Below are 26397 nucleotides of genomic sequence, written 5' to 3'. Positions count from 1 at the left end.
TAAGTGAATCAGCGTTTATTATCTCTCAGGAACCAATGGAACAAATGAGTGACTGCCGTTCATTTCCGGGCAGACACTGCTCCCTCCTGTTTCATTCAGTTCTGACTTGGATCAGACTAGAAAAAGTCTACCTGACAAATAAGATGTCAACTATAACAGAATTAGGACTGTGTCATTTTAAATGTTGGCAGAAAAATGAAGTGCAGTCCTAAGTAACGCAACCAACCTAAGTGTCACCTAGCACACAGGGAAAAAGTTCGGTTTAGGTCTATTAGAATAGCAACTACTTAGGTTTCAAATATAGAACCTTCAAATATTCAGATATGAATATTCAAAAATTCAAATATCACTTATTATTCAACGAGAATTTAACTTCAGGGAACGTGAGGGGAAGGGGATGGAATGTGCAGAGGGGCACGTCTGTCCAGGGCTGGGGCCAGCCATGGACCTGGGCCGCCTGCATTCAAGGCACTGGCTTCTGCAGCGTCTGGACAGAAGGCAGGAGAGTGGGGAGCGCTGCAGGAAGACACTAACAACACAGCAAATTCCTTTATTTGCAATTTAAGAGCAACGTGGGGATCCAGAGATAGGCGTGACTTGCTAATGTGAAGCCCTCCCTAGGAGCACTACCACCAATGCTTCGTTGTTCACTGGCTGTTGGCAAGCAGGTTCCTAAAGAAAAATAGGATTCCCTAGAAAAGACCTGGGGAAAGCTGACTGGCGAGACAACAAGCGGAATAGGAACGGTGCTCAGCTTCCCTAACCAGGTTCAACATTAACACGGACATGTCCCTGCAGTGGAAACAACTGAATGAAAGTTAGCGAGTCCGGATTTCACCTGCCTTTCACTCTCTTGCAACATCAGCAAGATTTTCAGATCCTGTTCAGGAAGGCATCTAACTTTAAGAGACAGGATGGCGATAGCAGACAGCTGAGGCCACGCCCCCACGACCCCTGCTGTCCCCTGGACTATCTTATCTTGATGCCTCCTACCCACCAAGCTTGGCAAGAGAAACCATGTGCCTCCCTTGAAAGAAAACCCCGTGTACATTATTGATGGCACTGCTCTTCACATGTTTTCCTTAGGAGCTCTAGGGCCAAGGCAGCCGCGAAAGCTAGTCGTCCACCGTGATGTTCCGGAAGAGATACGCCATGGACTCCCCGTTGTGGATTCTCCGGATTGCTTCAGAAAGAATCAGACTGATGTCCACAGTCTTTATCTTGGGACACTGCAGCTTCTGCACCTCGTGAGGGACAGTATTCGTCACCACCACCTGGTTGATGCAGTAACAGAAAATAAACACGTCACTGATGTTGTGTGGCCTGATGTGGTCACTTGGAAACGTGTATCTGACATTTGGTACCCACAGACCAAGTTTCAAAACCTTACTTTACGGGGTGTGTTTATACAAACAAAACCAACACTACACAAGGGAAGGTATTCAAAAGAGAAACTTATGGAGGTCTTGGTCTATGTATGCAGAAATGATAGGGTGAGACTCAGCTCTGCAAGAAACCTTCCTATTAGAGAAGAGTTTAGGTATTGAGAGACATGCTACTTTAAAATCAAATTATACTGAAGTACAGAGAGCAAGTGTTTATGAAAATAGACATATATTCCTAACCGGGCATGCATGCGTGCCAAGTCACTTTAGTCATGTTCGACTCTTTGCAACCCTATAGACTGTAGCCCACCAGGCTCCTCTGTTCATGAGGTTCTCCAGGCAAGAATACTGGAGTGGTTGCCCTGCCCTCCTCCAGGGGATCTTCCCGACCCAGGGAGGGAGCCTGTGTCTCCTGCGGCTCCTGCACTGCACCTGTGTTCTTTATACCGCTGAGCTGCCAGGGAAGCCCGTATTCCTAACTGTAAATCTGACATCTGCCCAGACAGACTGCTAGCCACCCAAAACGTGCTTTCAGTCCTTTGGAGAGGGAGGAAGTGACACGGACTGAGCCACTGAACTATTCCCAGAAGACAGAGCAGCAAACCACGACTCAGGAGCAGACAGACCTCTACGCTGGACTGAGCGACCCTCCCTGAATGGCTCACCCAGGATGGCTCCCTTACACAGGAATAACGTTAGCTCTTTCCATATAAAATCAAGATTTAAAACCTCCAAGAGAGTAGACAGACCTCATCGATGGAGGACTCCTCGATCAGACGGGGGGCCTCTGCAGACAGGATGCCGTGGGTGGCCATGACGTAGATCCTGTAAGCGCCTCTCTCCTTCAGAATCTCCGCAGCCGCCACGAAGCTCTCCACGTCGTCGATGATGTCATCCTGCGGAGAGACCCGCACTCGGGCTCGAGGAGGTCCCTCCACCCCTGTCTGTAAACACATGCCTCTCTGTGCTTCGCTTCCGAGGGTGTCCAGTGGAAGAACAGAGCCATCGCCCGGGTCAAAGACAGGACTGAACAGCCCTCGGCAGCGGCAACAGAGCCACGCAAACTGAACTTCCGAGGAGAGTGCGGCAAAGCCTTATAATCACAACGTGACATCCCGGCTTCAGCTCAGGAGATCTCCCAAGACTCCTCTCCCAATTTCACACTTCTGATGAAAACCGCACAGCCAGTGTCCCATTTACTGTTTGCCCAAGAGGAAGTTAACTGATGGCAACAGAGCAATGAAGTGAGCCATAGTAAAGGTCGGACCCCGTGGCACAGCAGAAGCAGCTGAGAGCTGGGAGCACAGCTATTGTGTTACAGTAACAAAGGAGACACACGTTCTCAATGGTGGAAATGGAGGCCCGTCTAGCTCACTCCACGGCCCACAGATTTCAGGGCGAGGAGTAGGGTCAGCTGCTTTCACAGAACCCAGAGCCCTGAAGACAAAGGTTATTTGTGGAACTGAGTTTGCTTACAGGTGCTGCTACTGTGCTCACTTTACATGTGTAAGTTGTAATAAAATCCCTGTTCATCTGGTTTAAAAGCTTCTGCTACTTGTGCTAGGGAGGGTTCAAGACTAGACGGATCCATTTAAAGGTACCATCACCACTGGACACCCATCCCAAGGTGGACACCTACTAAAAGTGATGTGATCTCTGCACAGCAGGGGGACGGTGACCTACCACTATGATCGCGATGCGTCCTCCCACATCTCCAACTACCGTTATGGGCGGCTTCTCCTTGGCCATCATCACTAGGAAAGCAAAACAAATCACAAGACCCCAGTCATCCAAGGGTCACTAGGTGAATGACGTCATCGCATCACATTCCCTGGAACGGGTGGCAGAGCCCAGACAGACAATTTAAAAATGTGTGGATTTTCCTTAATCAACCTGGGGCCTCCCAGAGATGGGTTATCTGGAGGAGCACTGTCCAGCAGCAAGGAAGCCGAGTTTAAATGTTCCATACCCACATCACAAAGCAAAAAGAAACGTGAAATTCACAGATTTTTCCTTTACTCAGTATACCTAACATATTATCATTTTGACACATACGCGATATGCACCTTTATTAGAGATGTTTTACTTTTTTTTTCCATCACTGTCTTCCTATTTGGTGTGCCTTCTCCACACGTGGTGATTCTCAGTTGGGACCAACCACATTTCAAGGGCTCAGCAGCCCCGTGTGCCCAAAACCCAGACCACCCTGGGTGCATGGGGACCTCTGGATGGAGGGTGGAGGAGCAGAGCTAGAAAGATCTCACCCGCACAAAGAAGGAGTCCCACAGCAATGCCACTCAGAACAGAAACACTCCAGTAGACAAACATAAATAAATGCCGCTAAGTAGAAAGTAAACAGGGAAATGCTGCCAAAGAGCTGGCTTGATTTCATTTTCTTCCAAGGTGACCTTACTGGGACAAAGAATGTAACCTCACAATCAGATAACTAAACCACTGACATAATCAGTTTCCTGAAAATTAGGAAGCTGAAGACAATAATCACAAGTCCATCATCTTTTCCTAATTTAACTGGTCCTTAACGCTGAGACTTCTTATCTGCTACAAAATTTACATGTGAAAAAGGCCCATCCCCAATACAAAGCCAACTACAGGATGCAGAAGGGACAGAGGAATTCTCCCTGAAAAGGGGGTTAAGTAAACAGAGCATGCGGTGTGCTTCAGTCCCGTCCAACTCTTTGTGACCCCATGGACTACAGCCTGCCAGGCTCCTCTATCCATGGGGAGATCCTCCAGGCAAGAATACTGGAGGGGTTGCCATGCCCTCCTCCAGGGGATCTCCCTAACCCAGAGATCAACCTGCGTCTCCTGAGGCTCCTGCACTGCAGGCAGATTCTTTACTGCTGAGCCACCAGGGAAGCCCCAGGAAACTGAGCGGGCAGAAGTATTTCAGAATAGACATTTTGCTTTTTTGGAAAGCTTTTTTTTTCCAGCCACTCTGCATGGCATGCAGGATCTTAGTTCCCCAATCTGTGCCCCCTGCACTGGGAATGTGGAGTCTTAACCACTGGACCACAGGGGAAGTCTTGGGAAGCTTAATTCTGAAGTATCTACTGTAGGAGTAGTGAGGGAAGGGGAAGAGGCTAAATTCAGGGTAATTCTACAGGTTAGTAATTAGCAGGCCATCCACCAGAGCTGACTCCTCTCGACAGGTGCTATAAACCTGGAAGAACAGGTGTCCCTCTGCGTATACCAGCACATCAGCCAGGCTGAAATCCAACACTATGTTACTGGCAAACTTCAACAGACATTTCCTGATTTCCCATTACGGAAACAAGGGCAATTTCCTGAATTTGGGCAGTCACAAAGGCTCTGCGTAGAAGCATTACCTAAAAGAGGAGGAAGTAAACAACCAACATCAGAAAAGCCTTCCTCAAATCCTGTCTGTAAATTAAACCACGGGGGTAGGTGGTTATGCTGACCTCCCCACTTCTTAAAGTGATGTGGTCCCTTCTCGACCATTTTTCTCTGTAAAAAAAGAAAAAGACTGCAAGCTGGTATCTCCTGTCAGACCGCAACAGAAGCTCGGCTCTAGTCTGATTCTCCTGTTGACTCTTTGGTGAGCCTGCTGCTGCTACTGCTGCTACCTTTCCCCCCCAAAATTCTGTCAGTTTGAAATGAAAAACAGGCATGGCTAGGGTCAAGGCTTAAAAAAGAAAAAGACTAAGAAAACAAAAGCTTCACTCCTGGTACACTCAATGCCTGCTCAAAACTGGCGCTGGGAGCAGCACAAACTCAACACGCAATTTGGTGGCGACTAAAAAAAGAGACAGAGTCTTCCTTGGTGGCTCAGATGGTAAAGCGTCTGTCTGCAATGCGGGAGACCCGGGTTCGATCCCTCAGTTGGGAAGATCTCCTGGAGAATGAAACAGCAACCCACTCCAGTACTCTTGCCTGGAGAATCCCACGGACGGATGAGCCTGGTAGGCTATAGTCCATGGGGTCGAAAAGAGTCGGACAGGACTGAGCGACTTCACTTTACTTTAAAAAAAAGAGACAGACTTCATTAGCGCATCAAGAGAACAGGCCCTCACAGGACCTCCCTGGGGGCACAGTAGGTTAAGAATCCGCCTGCCAATGCCCGGGACATGGGCTTGATTCCTGATCTGGGAAGATCTCATGTGCTACGGAGCAGCTAAGCCCGTGCTCCGCAACAAGAGAAGCCGCCACAAGAAGTTCAAGCACCCAAACTAGAGAGTAGCCCCTGCTCGTCACAAGGAGAGAAAAGCCCGCGCAGCAACAAAGACCCAGCACAGCCAAAAATAAGTCAACAAATGAAATCACTAAAAACAAAAAAACCCGGTATCAGGTCAAAAGAGCTCCATCACTAAAATAGATGCTAGTTTCCTGACCACGAAAGCCTGATATCTGACAAATGTTTGCCATCTTGTGTGCGAGTGTGCTAAGTCGCTTCAGTCACATCTGACACTTTGCGACCCTACAGACTGTAGCCCACAAGGCTCTTCTGTCCATGGGATTCTCCAGGCAAGAAGACTGGAGTTGCCACGCCCTCTTCCAAGGGATCTTCCCAACCCAGGGATCCAACCCGTGTCTCTTCCGTCTCCTGCACTGGTAGGCAGGTATACGCCAGCAGCGCCACCTGGGAAGCGCCATCAACCATCTTACCAAAATACAAACGCTCAAGATTTCACACCACTACACATACCACTTTTTACTAAAGCCAAAATGATTTCACACTCTCGGAAAGCCAAGCGCTACCCAGATCAGCTCTGCTGTCCTCAATGCCTATAAATGTGCATAACAAAGTATTTCACAAAAGATGAAATCACTGTAATACCATTCACTTATTTTAAAATGCCAAGATAGCATGTCACTTATAAATAGAATCGAAAAAAGCACACAGATGAACTTATTTATAAAACAAAACAAACTCACAGACTTAGGAAACAGATTTATGGTTACCAAAGGGGAGAGGTATGAAGGGGGATAAATTAGGAGTTTGGGATTAACAGATATGTTATATATACACTACTGTATTTAAAATAGTCAGCAAGGACTATATAGCAGAGGGGACTCTACTCAATACTCTATAATAACGTATAGAGAAAAGAATCTGAAAAATAGATACATGTTGGGCTTCCCTGGCGGCGCAGAGGTTAAAGCGTCTGCCTGCAATGTGGGAGACCTGAATTCTATCCCTAGGTCGGGAAGATCCCCTGGAGAAGGAAATGGCAACCCACTCCAGTATTCTTGCCTGGAGAATCCCATGGACGGAGAAGCTTGGTGGGCTACAGTCCACGGGTCGCAAAGAGTCGGACACGACTGAGTGACTTCACTCCACACATACACATATATATATATATATATACACATATACATATATATATGTATAATACGTGAAATAGATATAATAGTAAATGTATAACTAAACTAGGCTTCCCTGGTAGCTCAGTGGTTAAGAATCCACCTGCCAATTCAGGAGATGCAGGTTCAATCCCTGGATCAGGAAGATGCCCTGGAGAAGGAAACGGCAACCCACTCCAGTATTCTTGCCTGGGAAATCCCATGGACAGAGGAGTCTGGTGGGCTACAGTCCATACAGTCACAAAAGTCAGACACACAACTTAGCAACTAAACAGAAACAACCACAAATAACTAAACCACTTTGCTGTACACTCAAAAATTAACATGGTACTGTAAATCAACTGTACTCCAATATAAAATAATTTTTAAATCATATTAATACTAAAAAAAAAATAAAATTTAAAACTTGTAATAATACTAAAAAAAGAAATAAAATTTCAAACTTGAAAAACAGAAAATACCAGAATAGATCCATGTAGGAATGAACTCCTAGCCACTCATACTATTCAAAATTGTCTTCAGTTTACAAACAGAAAAAAGACATGACTGATCTTACACGGCAATTCCAGCCCTGGGTGGACAGTCGCGTTCTTGACCATCGGTGGGGAATGGCGGCCGTCATCCATGTCCATCTCCGCACACTGGGCCTCCCCGTGGATGACTGCGAGGCCCAGACGCAGCCTCTCCGCGTACGACTGGGCCCTGAGAGGAAGCCAACGGGAGAGGGTGAGTTGCATGGGAAGGAAGACCCAGGTGCAGCTTTTTCATCACTTCATTAACCACAGAATGAAAATACCAGTCCACCTTTTAGGGACACACAAAGTAACTGTTTCTACAAGTCAGAATGTGAGGCTCAGGCCAGAATGCAAATGTCTCAAGAGGCACCCTAGGGGGGAAGTGGGCTGGCATCTGATTCTGGTCATGTTGGTTCTACTCTTTGCCCAACAGCCTCACATTCACCTTTAGTTGCTTTTGGTTTTGTTTTTTCTCTATTTTTTGGCCACTTTTCATGCCGGGATATTAGTTCCCCAGCCAGGGAGGGAAGCTGAGACCCCAGCAGTGGAAACTCAGTGTTTGAACCACTGGACTGCCAGGGAAGTCACTCATCTTCAGAATTCTGCTCAAAAAGGTCTCAAAAACCACTGTCTGAAAGGCGCTTGTGGCATTCTTGTTTTCCTTTTGCTGAGAACTCAAAGGAAGAACTTCATTTTCTCCCAAGGGAAAACTGAGTGATTCCAAGAACCACTCATGTTATTTGGAGACTAGAGGTAAAGCTGCGGTTTGGAGTATGACAATGACTTGGGGGAAAGCTGGACTTGTGAGCTTTCAGAGGCTGTTATTAGGACAGACCCCAGACACTAACACAGCCCATTCTGATTTCAGAAGCACCCGAAAGGGATGACTGTATCTGGCTTATTTACCTTTTTGCAGCATCAGGCGACTTAGCTACAATGACTGCATTTCTGTAATTTGGAATCTAGATTTGGAGGAAAAATAAGAAAATACTGAAAAGGTATTAAAAAATAAATAAATAAACAAAAATACTTGGGTGCTGGCACTACATCTTTTTTCCTCTTATAAAAATGATCCATATTAGCAAATAAGTATGCTAGAATCTCATTCACACAGTTACCATTTTTTAATCCCTATCAGTTAGCATCATGGCCAAAGTAGGCTACATCAAGAAGATAAAAAACAATTCTTAAAACCTTCATTTTAGAAAACATAAGCAAATGGCTAAAGACACTTAAAAGGAAATCTGTCTTTAATGTCTTTAAAAAATAAAAGATCCTCTGTGCCTCAACGCTAACCCTGGCTGGCTGCCTCAGGCATTAAGACTTCAGCAAGAGATCATGTGATCACCCTTTGCGCCTTCCAACATGGAAACCTGGTACCAGAGAAGAACTACATGGGGTCTCTTTTGAGGACAAGGGGGTATTTGCTGGTGCTCCTCACTTCTTCCTGGATATACTGAAGCAGGAAAGGTGAGGCTCTAAGGTTGTCCACGGGAAAGCTGAAAAAGCCTTGTATTTCCTTTTGATGAAGATCCATAGTGATAATGTGAGTTAAACCTGAAATTTTAAAACACAAAATTACAAAGTTCACCCCTACAAATTGACAGCTACAGTGGACACAAACTAGATGCCCAATGCCTGCTTCCTCACAGAAGACTGAAGGCAGGGGCTACTGTGAACAAGTGCGCCGGTTCTATACCTTATTTGCAACCTTAACGAAACTTAGTAAAGACAATGTTAAGCCTGATGTAAAGGAGCCTATAACCTTCCAAGTGGATTAGAAAACTAAACCTAGAAAAAACAGTGCTCTCTTCTACTCTAACCATTAGCTTGGGCCTGAAAACCAGGAAAAGAAAAATCAGGCAGAAGCAAAAATATGAATAGGGCATTAAATACTGGAGCAAAAATAGATGTAAAAAACAAGTAAGGCCTTGATTAAAGAATCTAGGAAGAAATGTTGAAGGGGTGTAGGTAAATGCAGAAGGAGCAGGAAAGCAAAAGCAAAGTAATATATATACTAGAAAGAAAGAAACCACAAAACACAAGGATAAGACACTGAAGAGTCCAGAAAAATCTGTGTTATGTCCTACGAGAACGGGTTAGGAAGTACGCTTACAGAAAAACAGTGAAAACATACTCTTTTAATCAACAGCGCTAAACAAAAGAAAACGTACATTCATGGCAAGCGGCCAAGCTCACTGAAAAACTTCCAGAGCAAAATTTCTGGTTTCTTTGGAAAGAACCAGAATTACTTGTTCTTTCCAAAAACATTACACATTTTTAAAGAATGGAATTCAAGTATGTTTTCTGAGGACTCAGATCTATATTTGAGTTTTTAAATAAACATGAAGCAAATAAAATCCCAACAATTGAAAGGCTGTTACATTGAACAGAAAGTAGGTCACTACAAAAACATACGATGAAAATGCCCTACTATGATCTGCTATACAGAAAGACAATCAGGGAGGAAGAAGAGAGTATCAGCTGAAGAAATGTTAAAAGAAAACCCCAGCTTTACTACTATGTATGCACAGAATTGTGTGCTCAGTTGCATTTGACTCTTGTGACCCCATGGACTGTAGCCCGCCAGGCTCCTCTGTTCACAGGATTATTCCAGCACGAATCCTGGAGTGGGCTGCCATTTCCTCTTCTAACAGACTTTCCCAACCCAGGGATCAGACTGAACCCACGTCTCCTGTGGCTCCTGCGGCTCTTGCATTGGCAGAGGGGAATTCTTTATCACTGATCCCCCTGGTAGCTAAGGTTTAAACAAAATCTAGACCTGAAGCTCAAAAGATCACAGCTGAATGCCAAGATTGTCAGCCAAAATTTCAATGATGATAAGATGAACAGGACGCAGAATGAGGAAAAAGTCCAAGTTGAGAGAAAAGAATCCTGAAGCCGGCAAGGTCACTCTGAAGCGGGACAAAGAGGAAAAAAAATGTACACCTAAGCTCACGATCCCTAACCAGAATTATGCAAAAGCAAGCAAGACAAAGAAACTACCCAACAACACTCAGAGAAATAGGTATCCACCAACCACCTATGGCTGTGGGGTGTGGACTACTCTGGCCCGGGGAGAGTCCTAACCACCGGTTTAGGGCCCTGGGCGTGGGCCGCACTCACCCGCTTTTGCCAGCATGGACGCCAGGAGCTTGCACACAATGGAGCCCCTCTTCCGCATCTTGCTCTGCTTGCTGTAGGGGAAGTAGGGGATCACACCAATGATGTTCCTGGCACAGGCGGTCTTCAGCGCATATGCCATGATCAGCAACTCCATCACGGCCGTGTTCACGTCTCTGAAACAGGTGAGATTTGTCCTTTGGGATTAATGTCATTTATTAACCCCTGGCAAGGATCTCAATCCCAGCAACCTGACCTGGGTTGCCAAGATGGGTGTTAATGTGAATCATCTCAGTAGCTTAAGATGGCACCTCCTGAATAGAGGGAGAAGCTGGTTCGCTTTTCTTTTGAGCTGCGTGAACTCTAGTTTGCATCTGAGGTTACTGACATTCACAGCACCATCTTCCACACTCATCTCTGCCTGGATCTTGTCAGTGACACGGTCATGGGAGTGGCAGGTGAAGCAGATGTTGACTGCTGACGACCAGAGTTAACCCACACCTGCTGGTACCATGCCCAGGATCTGAACTCGGGCCAGGGTGCTGGCACCTCCTTTTCCTGGGAACACCAGGGAAAATCCACCAGGCCTTCTATTTAGCTGAAATAATTTGTTTGTTTTCTTTTTGGGGTGGAGAGAAGGGTGAGCGGGGCAGGAAGGTCTTGGGTGTTAATTTCCCAAAATCTCCCCCACTCCTTCTTTCCCTGAGATACAAACTCACGTGCATGCTCAGTTGCTCAGCTGTGTCGGACCCTTTGCCTACCAGGCTACTCTGTCCACGGGATTCCCCAGGCAAGAATCCTGGATCAGGTTGCCATTTCCTTTTCCACAGGAATCTTCCTGACCCAGGAATTGAACCCAAGTCTCCCGTGGATCCTGCATTGGCAGGCAGATTCTTTTACCACTGAGCCTCCTGCGATACAAAGATTACCCAGACAAACAAAGAAGGAAATGTGAATCTGAAAGGTATTCAAAGGAAAGGCTATTTCCAAACTTTAATGAATGTTGAGTGCCACCCTTTGCCAAGACTGATCAAGTATAAGGTAAGGCTCTGCTCTTAAAGGGCCTTGAAATCCTTCAGGGTGACCTTCCAAAGTTCAACCCTCTCTCTAGCCTCCTCCCAACTCTTCTTGGGATTGTCCAAGTGTCCTCAAACACCCTTTCTTTTGCATTAGGAGTGTATTTCCCTTGCCTTTCCAAGATAAAGAAGATCATTTCCCATGTCCGAGTTCCCACCCAAGTGAGGAACAGGCTCTTCAGATTATACTTTACAAAAAAATTTAAAAAAAGTTTTATTTATTTATGTTAATTTTGGCCATACCCTGTGGTATGTGGGATCTCAGTTACCTGACCAGGGACCAAACCTGCACCCCTGATTTGGAAGATGGAGTCTTAACCCCTGGATCACCAGGGAAATCCCTGGATTATTTATTCAGTTCTTGAATCACCTGATCAAAATGGAAAGGCCTGCCATCAACACAGCAGAAACTTAATAATAGCACCTGGGAGTGAACGATACAAAGACACCCTTTTACTCTGACACCATCTCTGCGCCCACGTTCACTGGGGGGGCTTCCTACCTCCCCTTTGCAGTCTGGACTTTTCACGACTACTTCAAGCTTCAGTCACAAGCTTCTGTGTTTATTTCTCCCAGAGGGTAAGCAGAGTTGATTCTGGGCTCAACTTCAAGATGCAACTGTCAACTGAGACATTCCTTTTGGATTGCTAACAGGTTACTTATTTTCCAGTTATCATTTCCTTCCTCTGAAATAAACTGAAGTCTTCTTCTCCCTCATATTCCCAAGTTAATAACATCCCACGTCTGCCATCAAAAGGTCAGAAGACACACAACCTTTTGGTATAATTGTGACAATACACTTATCAAACACTTTCAAGGTTATTAGATTGGTGCAAAAGTAATTGCAGTTTTGCACTGCTGAACTTTGCTGTTTTGGAATACTTCCTTAAATAAATGTGGTTATATTATACATCATTTTAATGCACGTTTCTCACTTTATGTTTTTTTGCTAATGACATATTACTGTGTATTTTATATTTATTTTAAACTAGGGAAATGACAATGTTAGACAAAAAGCAAGTTCCTGCGATTTTCTTATTCTTAAGTTCAAAATGCGTTATAAAGCAGTGGAGACAACTAGCAATATCAACAATGCATTTGGCCCTGGAACTGGCTAACAACGTACAGGGCAGTGGTGGTTCAGAAGTTCTGCAAAGGAGACGAGACCCTTGAGGACGAGGAGCGCGGTGGCTGGCCATCGGAAGTTGACAATAACCAGCCGAGAGCATCATCGAAGCTGATCCTCACAACTACACAAGAAGTTGCCAAAGAACTCGACAATGACCATTCTACGATCAAACAGCCTTTGAAGCAAATTGAAAAGGTGAAAAAGCTCAGTAAGTACGTGCCTCGTGAGCTGACCAAAAACAAAAAAACTGTCATTTCGAAATGTCGTCTTCTCTTATTCTGTGCAGCAACAATGAACCATCTCTCGATTGGATTGATTGGGACATGCAATGAAAAGTATGTTTTATACAACAACCAGCAACAACCAGCAACAACCAGCTCAGTGGCTGGACCGAGAAGAAACTCCAAAGCCAAACTTGCACCAAAACAATGTCATAGTCACTGTTTGGAGGTCTGCTGCCAGTCTGATCCTTTGTGAATCCTGGTGAAACATTACACGTGAGAAGTATGCTCAGCAAACCGATGAGATGCATCGAAAACTGCAACACCTGCAGCTGGGGCTGCAGAAAGGACCCACTTCTCCACGACACCTAACCGTACATTGTACAACCAACGCTTCAGAAGTTGAACGAATTGAGCTACAAAGTTTTGCTTCGTCCGCCATATTCACCTGACCTCTTGACAACCAACAACCACTTCTTTAATCATCCTGACAACTTTCTGCAGGGAAAGTTTCCACGACCAGCAGAAGGCAGAAAATGCTTTCCAAGAGTTTGTAGAATCCCAAAGCACTGATTTTTACACTACAGGAATATACCAACTTATTCCTGGCAACTTATTCTTCTGACAAAAATGTGTTGATTTTAATGGTTCCTATTTTGATTAATAAAGATGTGTCTGAGCCCAGTTATAATGATTTAAAATTCATGGTCTGAAATTGCAATTACATTTGTATCAACCTAACACTTAGGAATTCATAATACTTGGTCAGTTTTCCACACTCTTCAACAAGTTTCATCCTGCATCATCCATTTACCAAATAATTACTGAGCACCTTGCATCAGGTACTGTGTTAGGTGGAGAGGTAACATGGTAAAAGAGGCTGACCTCATCTTGTTGGGGGTGGGGGAGTCCTCTGGCTCTCCCCCACCATCACCCTTGGAATCATTTGTCCCTAGAAGGCGCACACTAACTCACCTGAGAATGTCCCCTTCCCCTTCTGATCCTTCAGCCCAGAGAGGAGAGCTCCCAGCCCACAACAGATCATCTCATTGGATGCCTGTGGGCTCTGGGGATTCAGATGAAGCCAGCACGGCACTCAGGATAGAACATAGGTAACTCAGGAGTCCGTCTGTAAACATCAGGCATCATATACCCTCGAAATGGTATATGTATGTGGGCCTCTTCCACATACAGACTGCTTGCTGACGTTAGATAAGCTTTCTTAATCTTCCACTGGTGTGGTGCAGTGTGCGGCATTAAAAAAGCTTCACTGGATGTGGTGGTTTCTTATACCAGATCCCAATGCCAACAATATGTGGAGAGTTGAAGTTAATTAAACAGATCCTGGAAGGATATCTATCTGGGTCATGGGTTTTCAGCTGTCTTTGTGACAGCATTTACAATACACAACCATCCACCACAAGGTTTAGGCACCACGCAAGGGAGGGCCGGATGGTAAGACATTGAGTGTAACAAGAGGAACAAAAGTTTTGGAGAAGCCTTGATTTCAGAGTAACTTTCTTTCCACTAATTACTAAATCTCTCCCATGAGGTTTTTATTTTTTTTTTTACTTTTCCGTTTCCTAATGACCTACGCGCCAGGGGATTCAACGTTCTCTAGATCAAGGCTAAGGAAAGCCTCCCATGAACCTACTCCCTTTCGGTCAGGAAGGCGACAAAAGGGCCTTTGTCACAGGGGGTTTACCCATTCTCTGAGGGACGCCGGACAAACTGGATCCCAGGCAGTACTGTGTGAGTTAGCAGGGCCAAGAGAAACTGGCTGGCAGCTTCTGCTTTGTTTATCTGTTCCCAGCACATTCTGGCTAGCGCCTGTAATCTCTAAGCAGAACAATCTTAATTGTTTACCAACTCTTTTTCTCTTCCCTAAGACTATCACATCTATTAGCCTTGGCTCTTACTGCTCTCTCATTTTCGATGGGCAAAAAGTGAGTGCGAGGTAAGGACACCGTCTATACATATCAGTTAAAACTGCAAAAACAGACCAGCAACACAGATGGAAGTACTGAGAACAGGGTCAGGGAGCAGGATGTACGCTGCCTCCACCTCCAACAATTAATCACTTGCAGCAAGTAAGCTGTCATGGTCTTTTAATGAGTGGTCTTATGTGCTCAGTGGTAAAGAATCCACCTGCCGATCCAGGGGACATGGGTTCAATTCCTGAGTGGGGAAGATCCCCTAGAGAAGGAGATGGCAACTCATCCCAGTATTCTTGCCTGGGAAATTCCACGGAGTCCGTGGGGCCGCAAAGAGATGGACATGACTTAGCGACTAAACATCAACAGTTACATCAGCAAACTAGAACGTGTGACATAAAACATGAAAACGTGTCCTTCAAACACTTTGTAAAGCTTCCCATCTAGCTCACTTGGTTCCAGTGCTCAGTTTACCGGGGAACTCCCTGAGTACCTCCCTGTGACAGTGTGATTTACGGTAAGGAATACCTATTTGGTTGCCATTTCAGGCTTCATCTGGAATCCCCTGGAATTTCCTAAGCTTTGAGACAAGTAAAGGTGTCTTTAGTTATGTTAATGAGGTGACTTTTGGACTGCACCTGAAGGAGACTGGTTACCTGGGAAACAGACCACGTGTTAGAGAAGTTGAACTTTCAGTCCTACCCCATGATGTCTGGATTCAATCGATTGCCAAAGGCTAACGATTTAATAGATCATACCTCTGTAATGAAGCCTCCGTAAAAACCCAAAAAGGAGGGGATTCAGAGAACTTCCGAGTTGGAGAGCTGGGGAGAGAGCGGGCAAACGCCCCAGACCCCTTCCGGCATGCCTTGCCCAGGACACCTCTTGACTTCCACCAGAGTCAAGCCCTGAGGGGAATTCAGGATGGAGAAAAACAAGCAGCTCTCTAGGCTTTGGGTAACAGGCCCTAGATTAAAAAGATGCATACCTAAGGTCTAATTTCAATGACCCCAAATCCTTGTCTTCCCAAGTACAGAAAAGCACTAAAGTCATTGTGATGTCTCTGCTTCCTGATCAGTGATAATCTTCTGATGTTTCACTTACCCCCCTCCCCCTGCCCCCCCAAACCCGGAAAAAAACTCACACATATCCTGGTTCCTCTCTTACCTCATCAGAGTGGTTCCTTAGTGTCATCTCTCAGACTGGCTCAAAGGCTATAGTCCTCAGTAAGGTCCTCAAATAAAACTTAACTTGCAACTTTTAAGCTGCGCATTTTGCACCGATTGGCAATCTATATAACCACGTGTGGCAGATAGGACTAAAAAACTAAATTCCCCACTAAATTAACTAAATTTAGTTGTCATTCAAATGTTCTGTAGTCAGGCAACAGAATGTTGTTTTACACTGTTTATTGGGACAAACCCAATAACTCTTCATGGGATACACACACACATATTCTCTTTGTCTTTTCTCCAAATTTCCTCTCCCATCCCCATCATCCTGAAAGATACAGGAACTGTCCGGTGAAGGTGTTCTTGCTTTGATACCACCAAACTGGACCCCAGGGAAGACAACTGTGGCTTCTAAAATAATCTCAAAACAAGTACACACGGGGAACAGCACCATCTTCAGGAAGGGGTTCTGGTTTCTAAAAGCATCACATGTATCTGTGTTGCTGCTTCAAAGAGAAGCCTTTCCACATGGTGAGTATGTAAAATTACTGTCATATTATCCTTTAAGAGTCACTCTCCCGACTGCAACTAAGCATGAGTAGAAAAAAACAAACAAAAAAACAACAAATATTTCCCAATAAGCTATTAACCAACATGTTTTTCCATGTTTATTTTGTCCTTCCCCTGGAAAACACGTCCACTTTTATAAAGTTCAGTCTATAGTACTGCCCCAACTTCACCCTGGATTGCATGTATTAATATTTCTACTGCCTTCTTGGTTACCATGAGATATGGAAACCAATAATTACATAAAGCACAACTTCCTGCCACCAAGGAAACGAACTGCCTATCCTGAGGGGCACTCAACAAAATCAACTGCCCAAAGTGTCAACATCTTCCAAAAGTGTCAAAAGTTCTGAAAGTCAAGGAAAGACTAAGGGACAGTTCCAGACTGTCTACAAGATAAGATACATGACAAGTAAGTGCAGCCTGAGCTTGAGCCCTGGGGGATAGCACACAACTGGGGATGGTGTCTGAGCCTTAGGTGGTAATGACACAGAGGTCTCAGTATCCTGATTTTGATGGCAGCACTGTGGCTGTATAGGAGAATGCCCTCGTTGGGGACTAACTTGTGGTCCGGTGGTTAAGCTTTCACTGCCATGGCCCCAGGTTTGATCCCTGGTCAGGGAGCTGAGATCCCACAGACCATGTGATGCAGGAAAAAAAAAGGAGAGAGGGAGAGAAAGCAAGCTCTCCTTTGTAGGAATCACACACTGTGTGATTTGTGGGGCGGGGATATGAGACTGGCAAGCTTGTCTAAAGCGGCTGTACTACACAGCCAAGTTTTCTCTAAGTCTGTGACTGTTTCAAAATCTGAATCTTTAAAAGATGAGGTGGCTCTTTCTGTGTTGATATGATACATGGCTTTATTTGTTTATTTTAAGTTCAGCAATGTGCAACAGCATTTTTTTTTTTTTCTTTTTGGCCATACCACCAGGCTTATAGGATCTTGGTTCCCCAACCAGGGCTTAAACCCATACCCCCTGCAGTAGAAGGGTACAGTCCTCACCACTGGACCACCAGGGAACTCCTTCTACGCAAAAAATTAAGAAAAACATACATGCAACTGCTTGAACACGCAGAGTCTCTGAAAGGATGCCTAGGAACTTGGTGACACCTGCCACATCCAGGGAGGGAAGCAGAGGGGTTGAGGGCAGAGGCAGGCCTCGTTACACACCCTTTTGAAATCTGAACCATGCAAAGAAATTAAAATGGCTTTTATTTTGGTTTTGAGGATCGCCTGAATGATGGAGCCTAAATTTGTACATATCCAACAGAGAGGAACAAACACCTAACTAGCCAACAGAGAGGAACAAACACCTACTTAAACTAGTTATCTCAGAAGACTAGCGGGGTGGATGAGGGCTGGGGAATTCTTATTTTCTGATACATGTTTCTATAAAGCTTGTGTTTTTAGAGATGAATATTACTCCTATAATCAGAAAAAAATATTAAAAATGAAATACTGAGTAGCTACCAGTTATCAGTGTACAAGGAAACTCTTTATACTAGGGTTCAGATCACTCTCTCCATGACCCTGTGGTCCTCAGCTTCCTTCAGGCCCAACTTTCTCAATCCCTTCAAAGGGGACTGTAAGAAAAAGGTTTTTTCCTTCTCTGTACATTCACAACACTGAATACTGTTGGTCACCAAATGTGTAGGGGTTTTCCCATAGATACGTAATTCTCAGAATCTTGGGGACACCACCTGGGTGTTCTACAATTCAGGTTCAATTCTGACTGTCTCTCTTGACATAGCAACAGATCTCACAGCCTAAGGGCCCAGTCCCATGAGACCGCCCTTCCTCACTTCAAATATGGGTAAGTCCAGGCTGTCACCTGTCTCTAACCAACCTGCTATAAATTGAGAGGTTCCTAGGACCCACTCCTCAGCTCTGATTAGCTTGCTAGAGCAAATTAATAATAATAATAATAATAATAAAAGAAGAACTCAGGGAATTCCCTGGAGGCCCAGTGGTTAGGCCTTGGTACTTCCACTGCAGGGAGGCACGGGTTCGATCCCTGGTCGGGGAACGAAGATCCTGCATGCTGTATGGGAGAAGGGTGCCGAGCATCCCCACCCTTTGTGTGTGCACCCACCTCCCAGCACCCCCGTCTTCAGCAACCCAGGCCTTCTGGGGGTTTTATGGAGGCTTCATGATACCGGCATAAGTGGTCAAATCACTGGCCACTGGAGATGGATTCAACTCCTCCCCAGAGGTCATAGGGGCTAGCTTGAAGGTACCCACACTCTCATCACAAGGTTGGTGCCCCTAGGAACCAGCCCCCATCCTGGGTTTATCCAGGGGATTTCCAAAACTCCCTGCATAAACATAATTCAGGGGTAACTAAAGGGGGCTTGTTCTGAATAACGGAGATACTTTGACTGCTTTTCTCAAGGAGGAAGTTCCAATAGTTTTAGGAGCTCTGTGCCAGGACAGGAAGACCAAATCCATATTTCTTATTATAAATCTCAGAATCACAGAGGCCAAACAAGAGCAGCCACGTAGGACTGACACACGAGGATTAAAGCGATGCGTGTACTGCGCCTGCGTGCCACGGCACCCAGTGCCCTGCTTGGGCACAATCTCAAGAACTGAACTGATCAAGACGTGAAGCTCTGCATTTTTCAAAGACACCAACCCCATTCCCAGTGAGGGGCTGAGAGGAGACAACCCCACAGGGAAGTTCATGCTCAGGCATGCCAGGATTCTCCCAGGGCCTGTCCTCCTGCCTGAAGAGCAGCAGTAGATGGTATCTGCAATAGAGATGGTCGGGGGTACCGGCCACTGTGCAAAATTAAATGCAGTGCAAAAACGGGCCTCAGCGGATATGAACCAGAGCAGCTATGCACTGCATTTAACAACAACAAAGGCTTTCAGTAGAGCGGAACAGACAGACCCTGGCAAATGCAGGGAGGATATTTTGTCCTTGAGGAGTTTCAAGCTTGGAAAAGATGATCAAGTAAACACACAGCAGTTAAGTACAGTGTGACAAGCATGGAAAGAATTCCAGAAGACCCAATATGTGTGTCTGTATACATGCAAACATACATACGTATCGTATTTTAGAAAGCATTTAACATACAAACACATTTACAATTTAGAGAAAACTGAAGTTCACATGAACAGACAGCAAGGTACATCACTAAGATTTTTAGAGGAAAAGGGATAAAGTCGTGCTCTTACCTGGGTATTGTCTGTATAATGAAAATATCTTGGCCACGAACAGATTCTTGTATTTCAACTCTTGTTTCTGAAAAAATAAAAATGTTCTATAGTTTTAAGGAAAAGTACTTCATGCTGTAAGAATGGTGTAAGAATGCTGTAAGAATTGGGCAGCAATTGGAGGGAGTAAAGGGGAATCTAAACAGCAACTCTCTGGAGAAGACTCTGATGCTGGGAAAGATTGAAGGCAGGAGGAGGGCACCACAGAGGATGAGATGGCTGGATGGCATCACCGACTAGGTGGACATGAGATTGAGCAAGCTCCAGGAGTTAGTGATGGACAGGGAAGCCTGGTGTGCTGCAGTCCACGGGGTCGCAAAAAGTCAGACACGACTGAGCGACTGAACTGAACTGAAATCAACACTTCATTTATTGCACCAAAATAAATTCTTAATAGATCTGGGAATGACATGTACTGAAAAAAAAAAAGTCAAGCTCAGGGGAAAATAAGCCAAAAATAGACTAGAAGGCAAAAGCAATAATCAGGTCTAAGTAAAATCTCAGGGTCCAGAAAAGAAAATCCATCACTAAATAAACACAAGATGCTCAGGGAAAAGTCTTCAGCAATTAAGGCGGCCGAAGGTTAATATCCGTATTGTTCTTTTACCAAGGCCGTGGCCTCCTCTGTGTCAGGCCCTGAGCTGGGGTCCCAAAGAGGAGGACTGGACCAAGGGGACAAAGCCTGACCCAGGAGAGACAATGCAATGCCGAAGACTGACAAACACTCCAGGCCAACGTGCAGGAGAAAGCCCAGCCACGAGAAAGGAGAAAAGGCCTGGGAACGATGGCCTCACCGCAGGCTGGACCAAGTGGGAACGCAAGTGTGGAACAGCAGGGGCAGGGGTGTCACTGTGCATCTGGAGACAGCCTGAAAGAGAAGGACACAGAGAGGAGGGCGGGGAGCCAACCGTGACCAGACTTCCCAAGAGTCTGGACTCTATTCCAAAGTAGACAGGAGAACCACCGGAGGCTTCGTGTGATCACTGGCTAATGTGTAAAGAAAATGGTGGCAAAGCAGGAGTGGCTACTTGGAGAGAGCCACTCCAAGACGTTTTTTAAGGAGCCTAGGCAAGTGACAGACAGTGTGCTGGACCAGAGCAGCAGGAGTGGAGGTGGTGAGAGAAGCAGGCAGATTCCAAACGGATTCCTGATCAGAGCACACGAGACATGCTGATGAGTGTGATCAAAGATGAAGCAGGTGAGATGGGCAGAAACTAGGTCCCAAAGGGCCCCAACATGATTGCTAAGGAGACTGAACTCTAGCCTATAAAATGTGAAACAGAGGTAAGTAAAAAACGTTTGCATTGTGGAAATAACCTGTTGGAGGGGAGCAGAACAAACTAGAGGCTGAAAACGCAAGTAAGAAGACCTGTTAAGAAGCTACTTTGACGAGAAAGAGAGAGGAGGCCTAGAACAGTGATGGGAAGATGGAGAAAAAGGCCCTCCCTAAACCTCCCTCCTTTCCTCAAATGGTTCATTTATGAGACCCCCAAATGCCATCACAATGAACCAAATCTGTTACTGTTAAATAAGTTATCTCACCTATATGCACTCCCCTTCATTGGAAGTCACACTTCCAGTGAAGGGGACTGGGGTTCAATCCCCGGTCGGGGAACTAAGATTCCCACATGCTGCACAACTCAGTCAAAAAATAAACAAATTAACTGAAAAAGAAGAATGAAGGCTCTTTTTAGAAAAACTCCAGTTCACAGGCATGTGTTTAACAACAACAAAATAAGCATCTCCTGACTTGCCCTGGCAAGAAAGCTTCTGAAGTCATCAAGTTAACAGCTATTGAGTGTGGAAGCTGGATTAAGGGTTTCTGGGGGTTAATTATATAACACAGCTGTAACTTGTACACACTCCAGAACGTATGCTTTACATTACTACCCAATATTTTGCTTTTCTAGCTCCCCAAACATCAGTTTCATCTTAATTATCTCCTGAGCAAACACAGAAACATGAATCCAAGGCTTTCAACTTTGCAAAAATAATTCCCAGCTGGGGGTTTATTCCTGGAACACGGCTATCAACAAAGAGCCTTCAAGCAGTATTATTTCATGTTCTAGCTCTCCCTGGAAACTCAGGCAGGGGATTTCCCTGGAGGTCCAGGATGCTTCCACTGCAGGAGGTGCGGGTTCCATCCCTGGGCTGGGAATTAAAGAGCCCCACATCCTACGCCTGGTTCGGAACAAAAAACTTAGGTGGCAACAAAAAAGTGGTGAGCTTTGACAAGACTTGAGGGAAAAGATGAGAGATAAAACTAACTCCAAGAGGTTTTTAAAGTAAGTCATTACCTGTCTAGCACAGATGGCTCTTAACACCATTTGATGACTTAGTGAGACAGATAAACGTAGAATGTATGTATCAAATACAGCAAAATAAGGAAGAAAAATCTCCTCCCATCGCTTTTTTCATTCTAAAATGACAAGATATTTGTATTACCTTGGAACAACAGGAAAGAAGACTTAAGGAGAAAACAAGAAGTCAAGGTTTGCTGCTGCTGCTGCTGCTGTTGCTAAGTCGCTTCAGTCATGTCCGACTCTGTGTGAACCCCATAGACGGCAGCCCACCAGGCTCCCCCATCCCTGGGATTCTCCAGGCAAGAACACTGGAGTGGGTTGCCATTTCCTTCCCCAATGCATGAAAGTGGAAAGTGAAAGTGAAGTTGCTCAGTTGTGTCTGACTCTTAGCAACCCCATGGACTGCAGCCCACCAGGCTCCTCCGTCCATGGGATTTTCCAGGCAAGAGTACTGGAGTGGGGTGCCATCGCCTTCGCCAGTCAAGATTTAGAAGTACTGAAAACCTTCCAACCCCATTGTTAAAGAGCAACGGACTTCTGTGTTAAAGATGAGTAACACTAGCCTTTTAAAAACATGCCAGTCAATTAAACAGAGCCTGAAGGACAAAGAACATTTGAGAAGTTTAACTCACCTCCATTGGTCTCTTGATAAACCACAGACTTCCCCAATTCAGCACCAAGACGCCTAAAGGGAGAAAAAAAGCAATTAAGGCCCTTTTAGAAGCACACAGTCCTAACCACTGGACCATCAGAGAAGTCACAAGTCCAGCGAAGGGGACTGGGGTTCAATCCCCGGTCAGGGAACGAAGATCCCACATGCTGCGTAACTCAGCCAAACAATAAACAGATTAATTGAAAAAGAAGAATGAAGGCTCTTTTTAGAAAAACTCCAGTTCACAGGCATGTGTTTAACAAAAAGACTACAATAATTACATCAGCTGCTGCTGCTGCTAAGTCACTTCAGTCGTGTCCAACTCTGTGCGACCCCATAGATGGCAGCCCACTAGGCTCCCCCATCCCTGGGATTCTCCAGGCAAGAACACTGGAGTGGGTTGCCATTTCCTTCTCCAATGCATGAAAGTGAAAAGTGAAAGTGACGTTGCTCAGTCATATCCAACTCTTAGAGACCCCATGGACTGCAGCCTACCAGGCTTCTCTGTCCATGGGATTTTCCAGACAAGGGTACTGAAGTGGGGTGCCATCGCCTTCTCCGACTACATCAGCATTCTCTTACAAAAAACAAAAAAAAATTTAGAAAATTTAACTCATTAAGAACTAAAAATCCGCTGTCATTCCATGAGCAGCTTCCAGCACTCACCATTCTGTAACACACCGCTTTACTGGGAAGAGCCCACAACCAAAGTTTAACATCTAGTTCCATCATTTTTCGAATAATAATTGTCTTGCAAAATCGATGCCAACAAATACATGGTTAGCAGCAATAATTCCAAAAACACAAGCCATAGGTAAATGCCTCAGTGGTCAAAAGCATCAGACTTCCATGTCATTAACCAAACGCAGTATGAATCTTGTTTGGATCCTGATTAGAACAAACCAAGTGGAAAACTCATTTCTGAGACAAACTAGGAAATATGCTTTCCTTGTGGCTCAGATAGTAAAGAACCTGCCTATAATGCAGGAGACCCAGGTTCAGGCCCTGGGTTGGGAAGATCCCCTGGAAAAGGAAACAGCAGCTCACTCCAGTATTCTTGCCCCCATGGACTGGTGGGCTATGGTCTGTGGGGTCGCAAAGATGCATGACTGAGTGACTAACACACACAGTGAAATACCTTAGGACTAGACAAGAGAGTAGACAAAGGAATTCATGATGGGTTTTTGTTTGTTTTCAGTTCTTATCGGTCAGTATTACCATTCTTATGAGTGAAATAAGGGCTGTTGATAATGGTTGTTATGTTCTGCAATCTGTTCAAAAACACTCCAGCCAAGTATACAACAGAACATTATTCGGTCTTAAAAAGAAATGAAATTCTGGTCCATGTTACAATACAGATGCTGTGCCGTGTGCTCAGTCGCTCAGTCGTGTCTGACTCTGCGACCCCCTGGACAGCAGCCCGGCTAGGCTCCTCCGCCCATAGGGATTCTCCAGGCAAGAATACTGGAGTAGGTTGCCATGTCCTCCTGCAGGGGATATTCCCAACCCAGGGACTGAACTCAGGTCTCCCACATTGTGGACAGATTCTTTACCACTGAGCCACCAGGGAAGCCCACATTATTGATAAACCTCGATTGAAAAAAAAAAAAAAAAAAAAACAGACTCTAAGTAAAAAAGTCAGACACAAAAATACAAATATTGTATGAGTCCATGTATAGGAGGACCTTAGAATGGGAACATTCACAGCTACAGAAAATAGAACAGAGGTTACCAGGGACTGGGATGGGTGGATAAAGGGGAGTTAGTACTTAAGGAGCACAGAGTTCCTGTTTGAAATGATGAAAAAGATCTAGAAATGAACAGTGCTGATAATCACACAACACTGTGAATGTACTTAGTGCCAGTGAATTGCACACTTAAAAATGGTTAAAACTTAAAAATTTTCTGGAACAATTTTTTCAAGAACCAAATACAAGACCAAGGCAAAAACACGGACTATTTAATTCTGCCCTCCCCGCTCTGCTTTCTCTCAGCAAGGCCACTGTGGTAAATCTGACCCAAAATAAACAAACACAAGCTTTATATTTAAAATTAGTGTTTTAGTTGGCCTCAAAAAGAAAGACAAATAATCAGTGGTCAGGAATGGAAACCAGGTAGTAGACTGCAAAAGGACTGTTTGTTTTTTTTACACTCTTCTAATCTCATTTAAAGCTAACTAAAAAGAACACAGGCATTACTGAGGTAATATGACTAAAGTTTCCCCTTTCTTCTACATCTTTCATCTAGAATTTTAAAATATATTCATGCCATGACTTATAAACTCTGAAAACCCCACAGAATTCTAATAAGTTGTTTAAAACGTGAAAATGACTTTACAAGTTAAAAAACAAGCTTATTTTTTAAACAACTTTATTTGCAAAGGGCTCAGAAGGTTCTTTCTCTACAATAGGCTCTGAAACTCTCTACAAGAGCCAACTAGAAAAGAGGCCATTTAGCAAGCATGTATTATTCAGAGGGCCACTATGAACCTCTGCTCTGCTAGACGCTTGAATGCATGAACCATTATCTGGTTCATGTTCACAATGTTCTGGGTCCAGTAGAAGGAACTGTCTCTATCTTACCAATGAAGTTCAGGAAAATCAAGTCTCTTGCCCAGGGGCAAGACGGCCAAGGTCCTAAGACTCCAAAGGCCACTCGGGGCTGGAGGCTTCCTTAGGTGAACAGGTGAAAAAGCAAAGACTTAAGACTGATCGAACCTAACTGACTTACAGACTACGGTTAGACCTGTCGTTTCAATCATCAGCTGTGATAAATCTGCTCCCCCGGGGTTGCCTTGTTCTCACTGCCCTCCCCTACACGTCTGCTTCAGTCCGTGCATCTTGGGCCTCGGGGGTCTTTCACTTGGGAGGCCGCCCCCGGCCACCCCCATCTACTGCACCTGATGCTGTAACTACGTGCCGGCCTCGGTCTCCCAGGGTGGGGAGACTTGGGAACCGCAGCGATCAGATCCAGAGGTCAACTCCAACCGTGGGAAAAGCAGCCAAACCCAGAGCCGCCCCCGCTCCCACAAAGCTCTAATCTGGGGGGGGGGGGTCCACCGCCTGGGAGGTGGGAGTGGGGAGCCGAAAGCAGGGAGGGCGCTCCAAGGACCCGAGGGGTGGGCTGGGGGAGAAGCCAGTTAAGAGTCAACCAGCCCAACGTGTTTTCAGCTGCAGAGTTGGGGTGGGGGGTGAGGGTGGGGGCGGCAGGGTGAAGGGGCCAAATCACCCCTCACCCCGGTCGGGGGATGCGGAGGCGAAGAGTAGCAAGGACGGTCTCCCGGGAAGGAAGGGGCCCCTGGGACATCCGCGTCCCCCGCCCCTTACTCGGTGATGCGCTTGGCCAGCTCGGTGCAGGCGGCCGTGGAGTTGGCAGAGAAGACTCGGTAGCCGTTGCGGGCGGCGTTCATGGCGGGGCGGGCGGCGGGGCAGGCTCGCGGGGCGCGGAAAGCGGAGGACACGGAGAGCGGGGGCAGCAGCAGCAGCTTCCTAGGCATCGTCCGGCCCGGGGGCGCGGTTACAGCCGGCCCGCGCGGGGCTGCACCGAGGAGCGGTTCTGACGGAGGCGGCCGCGAGGCCAGCGCAGCGAAGGCGCCGAGAAAACGGCACGGGGGCGGGGGACGGGGAGAGTCTCGAGACCCCCAGCCTCCTCGTACCAAAGGCCACTCGCTGAGGAATCAGGCGCGACGAGAGACCGAAGCAACCTGCGCCGCCGATCACCTTAAAGATAGCGACGAGGACACCGCCCCCTCTGGGAA

At 45.7% G+C, this 26397-nt stretch overlaps 1 protein-coding gene across 1 annotated transcript; it reads right to left on the bottom strand.

Moving 5' to 3' along the window:
- PRPSAP1 (phosphoribosyl pyrophosphate synthetase associated protein 1) lies at nucleotides 1-26397 on the bottom strand. The gene is made up of 10 exons (XM_018063752.1): nucleotides 25967-26397; nucleotides 22621-22673; nucleotides 19647-19713; nucleotides 10370-10542; nucleotides 8685-8800; nucleotides 8150-8205; nucleotides 7285-7430; nucleotides 3069-3139; nucleotides 2135-2281; nucleotides 1-1274 (listed from the first exon to the last, which is right to left on the bottom strand). Exons 1-10 carry the CDS (start codon nucleotides 26134-26136, stop codon nucleotides 1116-1118), a joined length of 1158 nt encoding a protein of 385 aa, XP_017919241.1. The 5' UTR covers nucleotides 26137-26397; the 3' UTR covers nucleotides 1-1115.

The sequence above is a fragment of the Capra hircus genome, chromosome 19 (assembly GCF_001704415.2).
Source record: "Capra hircus breed San Clemente chromosome 19, ASM170441v1, whole genome shotgun sequence".
NCBI lineage: Eukaryota > Metazoa > Chordata > Mammalia > Artiodactyla > Bovidae > Capra > Capra hircus.
This window is presented reverse-complemented; position numbering and strand designations above follow the sequence as displayed.

What these genes read in the sequence shown, in the direction of transcription:
- PRPSAP1 (XM_018063752.1), bottom strand. Translation starts at nt 26,136, where the DNA reads ATGCCTAGGAAGCTGCTGCTGCTGCCCCCGCTCTCCGTGTCCTCCGCT. An exon ending in TTATCAAGAGACCAATGGAG is followed by an intron (nt 19,714 to 22,620) that starts GTGAGTTAAACT and finishes TTATTTTTTCAG; the next exon opens with AAACAAGAGTTGAAATACAA. An exon ending in AGGAGTCCTCCATCGATGAG is followed by an intron (nt 1,275 to 2,134) that starts GTCTGTCTACTC and finishes TGCATCAACCAG; the next exon opens with GTGGTGGTGACGAATACTGT.